At 35.5% G+C, this 10,531-nt stretch overlaps 1 protein-coding gene and 2 pseudogenes across 1 annotated transcript; 2 read left to right on the top strand and 1 right to left on the bottom strand.

The window, feature by feature from the left end:
* The first annotated feature begins 1 nt into the window (after position 1).
* Positions 2–2,074, top strand: LOC120326037 (aldo-keto reductase family 1 member B1 pseudogene; annotated as a pseudogene).
* Positions 2,075–2,133: 59 nt separating this feature from the next.
* Positions 2,134–3,087, top strand: LOC120326036 (aldo-keto reductase family 1 member B1 pseudogene; annotated as a pseudogene).
* Positions 3,088–3,599: 512 nt separating this feature from the next.
* On the bottom strand, positions 3,600–7,878 carry LOC120326033 (telomerase reverse transcriptase-like). Its single transcript, XM_039392241.2, has one exon. It carries the CDS (start codon positions 6,018–6,020, stop codon positions 3,600–3,602), a length of 2,421 nt encoding a protein of 806 aa, XP_039248175.2. The 5' UTR covers positions 6,021–7,878.
* Positions 7,879–10,531: the final 2,653 nt, after the last annotated feature.

Here is a 10,531-nt window from a genome sequence, read left to right as displayed (position 1 = left end):
ATTTATTTTCACAAAACAATGTTAAAAGAAAAGACAATAATACAGATTTTTGTAGAAATACAGTGCAGTAAATAATTCAAACATTGAATTATGTTGGTTAGTATGCAAGACCTTTAAGACAAAAAACGATTTCGACACTTTACAATCATATTTATTGTCGAGTTCAGAGGGCATGTGTAAAATCAATCCTTTCAAATGATAGTACTCCACTGTGATATAGATAGTACAGTACCGGTATTGATCACTTCTACGGAAGAAAGCAGCAGAATGACGTTGGCTACTCGCAAAAAAGTATAAGCTTACTTCAACTTGCCTCACACTGATGCCATTGCGAATTAAATTTCGGTTCCACTTGTTAGGAGCATGATTCTCCGGAGCCCAGTTTCAGACACAAAATTCGGGGATTCCCCTAAGTGCTCGACTCTCTGGCAGCTTTATAAACAGGGATGTGTCTTAGTTTGACCAAATGTGACTAACATTTTTAATCATGTTTTCTTTTAAATCATTTCTGAGTTTGATGCCAGCTTTGTTAATACACTTAGTTAATATGTCATGCCCTTCAGTAGACTTGAACACTGGACAACAAATGCCAATTGTTGGTTTAGGCACATCAAAAAGTCATGGTGCAACAATTAGAAATGCTATGGAAGATGCTTTAAATGCTGGTTACAGACATTTTGACTGTGCATATGTCTATCAAAATGAGATGGATATAGGAGATGTAATCCAGAATTATATTCTGAAAGGCAAACTTAAAAGGGAAAATTTGTTTATTTCCAGCAAATTAGGATGCAGCTTTGGACACCCGAGTCATATCCATGATGCTTATCAAAAGACATTGAAAAATCTTCGCCTTGAATATCTGGATTTGTTTTATATACATTGGCCATTTGCATTAAAGTATTCTGGTCCTGATAATTTATTCCCTTCTGATGAACACGGAAACTTACTGTTTGATGAAAAAACTGATTTTATCGATACCTGGCGTGAGTTGGAAAAACTCTACACGAGTGAGAAAGTGAAAGCGATTGGATTATGTAATTTCAATATTTCCCAGATTCAAAGGATATTGGATGAGTGTAATACTACACCAGCAGTACATCAGTTTGAATGTCATCCTTATTTGGGACAGCAAGCACTTGTTGATTTTTGTCATTCTAAAAATATATCTGTGGTAGGATACAGCCCATTATGTTCTTCAGATAGGCCAAACCTGCCTGCAAATGTATCTATATTTAATGAAGGTATTCTAAAAACTTTGGCTGCTAAATATAAAAAATCAGTTGGACAAATTATTCTGAGATATCAGATCCAAAGAGGCATAACAGTGATACCAAGGAGTACTAATGCAACTAGAATTGCTGACAATATAAACATATTTGACTTTGAACTTAGTGATGAAGATATTTCTTCTATAAATGAATTAGACAGAGGTATTAGAATAATGTACCCAGACAAATTTTCAACCCATAAACATTTTCCATTCTGACAGTGAAATCTCCCAAATACTCTTACATGATACAATACAAATTTCACATTAAAATTTCTCCACAAAAGATTGAGGAAATTCACCTATCATTCCTAAGTTTTGTGCAATATTGTTCAACATAATATCAGCTGATGCCAGATGGTAATCTTAACTAAACATTAGTAATTGTACACGCGCGTATAAAAAATATCCTAACCTATTGGTGAGAGTAATTAACAAATACCACGATTTAAGTATTTCCATTTTATACAGCATAGTTGTGATATTGGGTATTTATGTAAGTTATTTGACTAATGGATTACTTGCAGTGTGTCATGTGATCCAATCGGTACAATCTTCACTGCTGTATTTCCAAGCCAGTTGGAATAATTGTATCAAAATTCTCGAGCAATTTTAACTCTAACTCACAGAGGATATATGGAAGTGTATGTATATGTAATGTCAAGTCCATAATCATTGCACATGAATGTATGATATACTTCTTAACTGGTATCATCCACAGGCTATTCGACATACAATGTTAATAAAACAATTGCTCGATATGCAATTCCCTAATTCAAAATATGTTGATCTTTTCATTTATAGTGTTATGTTTATCACTATTAGGACAATTATTACAAGAAAATCGAGAACATAATAGCATCATGGCTGCAAAACATTTGGCTCTAAAATCTGGTGCAAAAATGCCAGTTATCGGACTTGGCACATGGGGGGCACCAGCTAAAGTTGTTGCAACTGCTGTTGAGAATGCCATCGATGCAGGATACCGACATATTGATTGTGCTCACGATTATGAAAATGAGTCTGAAGTTGGTGATGGAATAAAAGCAAAACTTGATGGAGGTGTAATAAAACGGGAAGAGCTTTTTGTTACCAGTAAACTATGGCTTACTAGTTTTGCACCCAACAAAGTGAAGCCTGCGATTGAGAACAGTTTGAAAAAGTTGAAACTGGAATATTTAGACTTGTATTTGCTACACTTCCCATTTGCTTTAAAAGAAAACCAGGTCGAGGTGAAAGATGGGAATTATGATGTCAACAATGATGAAAGTATTGATTATGTTGACACATGGAAAGAACTTATCAAGCTACAGAAATCTGGCTTGACTATTTCCATTGGAGTTTCAAATTTTAATCGTTTTCAACTGGAACGTTTGTCAAAAGAAACGTCTTATGTGCCAGATGTCCATCAGTTTGAATGTCATCCATATCTTGACCAAACTGATATGGTGCAATTCTGTCAATCAAAGGGTATTGTTGTTACTGGTTACAGCCCGTTGGGTTCCCCAGGAAATCGTGATATCTCCGATCCTACTCTTTTTGAAGAACCTATTTTAATAGATATTGCAAAGAAGTATATGAAGACAGTGGCTCAAGTTTTACTTCGTTACCAACTTCAGCGGAATGTGATAGTGATTCCAAAGAGTGTTACTCCGGCGAGAATAACTTCTAACATAGACCTGTTCAATTTTGTTATTGATGGAGGGGACATGACCAAAATCAAAAATTTAAACAGAAATTGGCGAACTTGTGACGTAGATGGTTGGGCATCCAGATCACACAAGTATTACCCTTTTCGGAAAGACTATACAGAGTAACTTGTATGCGGTTCTTGACAACTTCCATGAGCTCTGGGAATCTACATGAAACTTGGTCAGATCTATGAATTTCAATATAACATAAACCTAAACTGTGCAATGTATTTATCATACAGTAGTGCTCAGTTTAGTCAAACGAAGCACAATAATAATCCTATGTTGATTCCTTCATATGTTATTCAGAAATGTTGACCAAATTTGTATGTACGGTAACCATCTATTTTGTAGTCCTGCTGAGCAAAATTTTTATTAGATATATCAATTGGCAGTCCATACCAGACTTCCATTTCTCACAATGGAATCAAGGGAAAGGACTAATTATTTGATGTATATTATCTTACTATAACATTACAGTCCTAATTTGTTGAAAATTTTTGAAGACATCTGTGTCTTAGGCCAGTAAGGTCTTGTACATTCTGTTCCTCTGATATACACATGCTTTTCTACCATTTGTTCATGAAATAGACATAATGATAATGAATGTGTGATTGTATACGATTACTTCCATCAACTTAACATAGTTCGCATGTAACCTTTAGTTTCATCAGATGTTTCGGGTAGTGTGCAGTCACTCTGTACAGCATCAATTTTTTTGTATTCCATATTCCTGATTTCTTCATCAACCACATTTGTCTTGATATTTCTTGCTTCAAATTCTTCAGTGCAAATTTGAAAGAAAAATGGTGTCTCGATAGCACTTTCTTAAGGGCCATAAGAGAAGTCCACATGATAGCATTGCGATCAGAGGGAGATAACACTTTTCTACACTTCAGAGTTTTAATAATTCCCATATTCACAATATTTTTGTAACTTTGGATGCAATAGATGATATTTTTTGATCTGGATTCTTTGTCCATATAGAAGTGAGCAAGCCATTGCAAAGATGATAAAATGGAAATTTCAAAAATGTTCCTTAATATTTGTGCATGTGAGTTGCATAGTCTGTCACAGCATATGTCGGTCAGCCTAGTAATCGTTATCGCAATGATCGACTTCTCATACAAAAGAACATATTGTTGAGCTGCAAATGGAAAACGTTTTCTGTTTCGTTGATCATTAATTGATATAACATCCCTAACACTATTCAAATTATTACAGCGGCTGTAATCTTGAGCAATTCCGTGGCCAACAAATGATGATTCTTTAGAAAAATTAGACTTGGGCAGGAACAGATGCCCAAACCAAGGGAATGGTTCATGAGAGTCGAGGACATTAATGCAATCTGCATGAGGTATCTTCACATACTCAGGCAAGTTAAAGTTGATTGTAGTTTTACTTGGATTTATTTTCAGGCCATAATCTGGATAACCATTATGTAGTTTATTCAAAAAATCCAATGCTTCATTCAAATCAGTAGTGACGAACAAGAAATCATCAATCACCCTCATCAGGACCCTGTTCGGGCATGTGCTGTCGGACAATAAGTTGGGAAACTCCTGCTGCTCCAAATGACCGTAAAACAGATTGCATAAAATGCTAGCGATTGGCAATCCTTGTGGAATTCCCTCAGTTTTTATATAAAATCGTCCAGCTAGCCTAAGAATGTAATTCTGTAACAACATTTTCAAGCTTTCCCAGACCTCTTCCGTGCTGTGAGATATACATCCATATTTAGCTGAAAGTGGTATCCTTGAGTATGGGTATTTCAACAATATATGCCTCAATACTTCAAGTAGTTTGTTATGTGGAATAGTATCGAAACAACGAGCCACATCGACCTTGACAAAATAGTTTTTCATTTTTTGCTTACTGAATTCATGACTGCTCTGTGCCTTCATGAAGTTTCTCCATTTTTTGTGAATATATTTGATGCCGAAACCTGATGATCCACTCATAACTGGATGTGCTTTCCAAAGCCCTGTTAACAATACAAGCAATGTTTTTATAGAAATATGCTCTTGCCTTCTTTGTAGCCCTCTCTCAATTCCAACTTCCCTCTTTGACATGACAAGTCTAACATTCTTGGTTTTTGGTATTGGTCTTACATCATAAAAAGTGATGTCGTTTCCTTTCACATGTTCGTGAAGTTCGATGCAACAGCTATTATCTCGATTCTCAACAGATGTTATAAGTTTCCAAGAATCAGACTGCACCTGATGTTGAGCATGAAGTCCAATTATTTGTGCCCAAATTTCTTTTCGATAAAAGAATATCATGTTTTTACGATCAGAGTTTTCTGTTATGTAAAATAATCTTTTGAGAAGTACAAAGACAAATTCATTCATCAGCCAATAAATAAATTTTTCTAAATTCAATTTTTTGTCTTTGCCCTTCAGCCAATTCATCTCTTCTATTTTAAGAGTTCTGATTGAAGTCTCCATTGTGATTTTATCATGTTTTCTTGAATTCAACAGTCTCCTAACCGCACCATAGAAATTTGAACTATTTTTCAGGGATCCCCATATATTTTTTGGCAGAACTTTTGTCAAAATAGACCGAATAAAAAGAAAAACCTTATTGGTTGGGGTGTAAGCTTGTATAAGATTGCTTATGGACACCTCTGGAGTCAGAAGAGGTGTAGGACAATACCTTGACAATAATACCTTCAATACTGGAAGTTTCAAATGCTTTAAGAAATGATAAGTAATATCTATTACATTCAACAAGTGATGGGGTAACCTTGTCTTCAATCCACTTATATACAGAGGATCATATTTTGTTTGAGAATGATCTTGCAATGATGTTATGTAAAGTCTATCAGAGTCCTGCATAATTGATTCCCTTTTCCCCGTTGTCCTCTGTTTTGAGGTACTGTAGTCATTTTTAATAAAGATGTGAAATACCAATTTTCGAGCATTTGTTTTGTTTACAGGTTGCAAAGCACCAATTGTGTGGTATTTTCCAAGTATCGAATACACGTGTCTTTTCGGCAAATGGTGGCCATTTGCAGTGGTCCAGCAGGAGTCATAAAATGTTGTTTGAAATGGTAGCATTACAATTATAATGTGTCAAAATTGTATTTTAAACCTGTAATCTTGAATAGAATGCACTGTAGTGAACAAGGGCTCACCAGAAAAAGAGGTAAATGTTCAAACAATGGCAGCAATAACAAAACTGTGCCTAATAATGGACCATTGAATTGAAAGATTTCCTGATGTCACATTTTACCCACTAATAAGCAATACTCTGTTCATAACGGAAAAACAGCAGGTAATTATATTCAGGTCCGAAGACTAAGGTATATATGTTTATTTGTCTTTGAATAAGACGGTAAACAATAAAAATAACAACTGCAGCTACACTGCTAATTACGCTGTACATTCAAATATTGGGGAGAATGACAAGAAACAGATAGGATGGGATTTATTCTGGGGAGGGGGGGGGGGGGGGGGTAGGGGAAATACGATAAGACGGATTAATTAAATGGCAAACCAGGGCTTCTCGCCCGGTTACCAGTCCATGCCTGTTGTGGATAGGATTTACATATTTATCACAGAGGGAGGAAAGCCGATAAGACGGCTTAATCGTATGGCGGACCACGGCCTCTCGTCCGGTTACCAGGTCGGGTATGGTATTTGTTTTCGGAAGCGACCAGTGCGAACCACTCTACGGTGGCGAGGAGTCCAGCAATCCTCTCGCACATGATCATCCCCGCATGGGATCGAACCTGCGATCCCACAAAGGGTATTCAGAGATGCGGTGGCGAGCGTATTCCTATCGCTTAGCACGATGCGCCGAGTCGCGATATTGTGGGATTAGTTTAGCCAGTTATTCGTTTTTAGAAGCTAGGACTTGATAGTAGAGGAAGCTGTAACCGAGAATTAATTGTTATTACGTGGTCATTATCAAATGAATGAACCCGATTTCCATATGCCAATGACGAAGAATTAAGACAATTTAAACAAAACATAAACACAAAAATAGTGTTTTATGTTTTGAGTCTGCGCTGATTTAAATATTTCATGTCGGCTGTAATGCTTTTATTTTTGCTTATAAATTAAAACCGCCAACTTAAATTGAACGATAAATGTCATCAACAACGACGATAAAATCCGCGATAGATAGGCTACTACATATTATTTAAGAGCTATTTTATCATACGCTGTAAATTGCAAGAAATGCAAAAATTTCCCGTTATGGTCGGTCACTATCGAAACTGAGGATGAAAACAATTAATTACGATTTGCTCTTTGATTTATTGCCGTGGCCGCACAAACTATCTTGACTAAGTTGAAATATACGATATTAATTATAAAATAATTTCAATCAATATAAGTACTTCAATTTCTTAATCTCGGCTTTAATTTAGTGCCGAGACGCACATGTCTGTCTTCGATCAAAATAAACCAATTGTAAAATATTTTCAATCAAAACGTGGATGGCGAAAATAAAACGGCAAATAACAATATCAAACATAGCTAGGATGTGCGCGCGATATTCGGTATTCTTATAAACACGAAAAGCGATATTCGAATATTTAATTCGAATTGGACATCCCACCAAACAATCTGGTTATGTATACTCGTACCCAATGGCATTGATAAAATTGTTGGCAGGAAACCAGTCCATAGAGCGTAAAATTGAGACATTAGTTGAAAAGTGAGAATTCTAATGTTCAGGATGTTGCGGTACCTACCTGTATCTATCCGGCTTTGTAACCATCAGCTCATCGAATACGGGTACCATCTATTAGACTGCGCTGGTTACCAGCGAACTACGGGAAGATAAACGTTACAAACAGGTTATAAGCACGTATCATAGCTTGAGCAATAAAAGCAAATCGCATGTTCCCAACACTCTGGTACTGCGTTCCCACGCTGTGCAACCTTGCGTGCAGTAATAGACTATCCATCGCAGACCACTGTGAAGCTAGTAGCAAACCTTCTTCGAATTGTGCGCAGCGGTGCGTTAAGTCTCGTTTTTGTGCTCATTGAAGAGTGATATTACAGCTTTGTGCTTTTTGAAGGGTGATGGAGTAAAACGTAGGCGATTTCTAAATTCCACACGGCAGAATTGCTCTCGATTATGGAATTGCTCTCAATTATAGATATGGAAGAAACATCAAGACCAACCATCCGAGACCAACAATCGCCGTGAAAACGCACAATTGACGATTTTCACAGCGCTAATGTTGTTATTAAAATAGCCGATTATTTTCGGCAGCGTGACGTGTTATTTAGCCGTAATGACAAATAGCGGAAGACAAATGTCTTGTTTCATGAAGAAAGATTAAAATTACATATTGTTTATTTATTTTTTGTCAATTGTGCGAGCGAGGCACTTTTTATTCATTGTAAAAATACCGGCGGGAAACTAGCGTAACTTTTTATATAAAATAATTAATGTGTCAAGTATCTTCAATCAACTTTTTGAACTAAATTTAACTCAATGAAATTTTATTGCTGTCGCAGGGATTTGTCTAACGGTTGTCTTAAAAGCATTACAACCGAAAGAAATGCGATAGAGCCGTGTCAATATTACAAGAACAGCTCAGATTTATCAAATTTGCGAAAATACAAATTACATACAACACGATATTATCAGGCACTTTACCACACATTTTTATGTCCGCGGATTACCGTGTTAATTTGAGAAATAACGCTTTCATTTTGTTGACGCAATTTATCTCACATTATTATGTCCACAGATTGCTGTAGTATATTACAGTAGACTCTATCGACGCAACAACGAGTTACACTGAACACAATTAAATTAATATAGAAGGACTTTTCAAATTCCTGTAGTTGTCGCGGATTAAATATTTTACGCCACATAAGAGTCATTGTACGCTGAATACGTCAGCCGTTTTAACGAACACACAATCTCGGCGAACGTTTTAGAAGCCGTTGCATGGGAATTTCCGATTTTGAACAATCGGTGATTTTAATAACAATATTAGTGCTGTGAAAAACGCAGTCGATGTTATGAAAATTTCATAAGAAATTATTCTGCGCTTTTAATAGAGCGTCTCGCATAGATTCGAGATCAGACATGGGATAAATTGTGTCCAAATATGTTCTTAATAGAAAGTCCTTCCGCTCAAGTGGCACCCAATTTTATAATTTCTTATCAAAGTGGAATATATGAAGTTTATCACACATATTGAACCTAAAACTACTCGAACTTAGAAAAGGGAGTACTTCCCTGTTGAAGATACCTCAATTCATCAAAATTACGTAAAGCGAAAAAGGGTTAAATTTTGCAATTTTCAAATATTAATAGAAAGTCTTTCCGCTCAAGAGGCACGCGATTTTATAAATTCATATCAAATTATAATATATGAAGTTTATCACACACATTGAACCTAAAACTACTCGAACTCAGAAAAAGGAGTACTCCCCTGTTGAAGATACCACTTTTCATCAAAATTACGTAAAGCGAAAAAGGGTTAAATTTTGCAATTTTCAAATATTAATAGAAATATCTTCCGCTCAAGAGGCACGCGATTTTATAATTTCATATCAAAGTAGAATATATGAAGTTTATCACACACATTGAACCTAAAACTACTCGAACTTAGAAAAGGGAGTACTCCCTTGTTGAAGATACCCCTATTCATCAAAATTACGTGAAACGTAAAAATGGTAAATTTTGCAATTTTCAATTATTAATAGAAATATGTTCCGCTCAAGAGGCACGCGATTTTATAATTTCATATTAAAGTGGAATATATAAGGTTTATCACACACATTGAACCTAAAACTACTCGAACTTAGAAAAGGGAGTACTCCCTTGTTGAAGATACCCCTTTTCATCAAAATTACGTAAAGCGAAAAAGTGTTTGATTTTGCAATTTTCAAATATTAATAGAAATATCTTCCGCTCAAGAGGCACGCGATTTTATAATTTCATATCAAAGTAGAATATATGAAGTTTATCACACACATTGAATCTAAAACTACTCGAACTTAGAAAAGGGAGTACTTCCTTGTTGAAGATACCCCTTTTCATCAAAATTACGTAAAGCGAAAACGGGTTAAATTTTGCAATTTCAAATATTAATAGAAAGATCTTCCGCTCAAGAGGCACGCGATTTTATAATTTCATATCAAAGTACAGTATATGACGTTTATCACACACATTGAACCTAAAACTACTCGAACTTAGAAAAGGGAGTACTCCCCTGTTGAAGATACCCCTTTTCACCAAAAACACGTAAAGCGAAAACGGGTTAAATTTTGCAATTTTCAAATATTAATAGAAATATCTTCCGCTCAAGAGGCACGCGATTTTATAATTTCATATCAAAGTAGAATATATAAGGTTTATCACACACATTGAAACTAAAACTACTCGAACTTAGAAAAAAGAGTACTCTCCTGTTGAAGATACCCCTTTTCATCAAAATTACGTGAAGCGAAAAAGGGTTAAATTTTGCAATTTTCAAATATTAATAGAAATATGTTCCGCTCAAGAGGCACGCGATTTTATAATTTCATATCAAAGTGGAATATATTAAGTTTTTCACACACATTGAACCTAAAACTACTCGAACTTAGAAAAG

This window comes from Styela clava, chromosome 4 (assembly GCF_964204865.1).
Source record: "Styela clava chromosome 4, kaStyClav1.hap1.2, whole genome shotgun sequence".
In the NCBI taxonomy this organism is placed as follows: domain Eukaryota; kingdom Metazoa; phylum Chordata; class Ascidiacea; order Stolidobranchia; family Styelidae; genus Styela; species Styela clava.
This window is presented reverse-complemented; position numbering and strand designations above follow the sequence as displayed.

What these genes read in the sequence shown, in the direction of transcription:
- LOC120326033 (XM_039392241.2), bottom strand. Translation starts at nt 6,020, where the DNA reads ATGCTACCATTTCAAACAACATTTTATGACTCCTGCTGGACCACTGCA.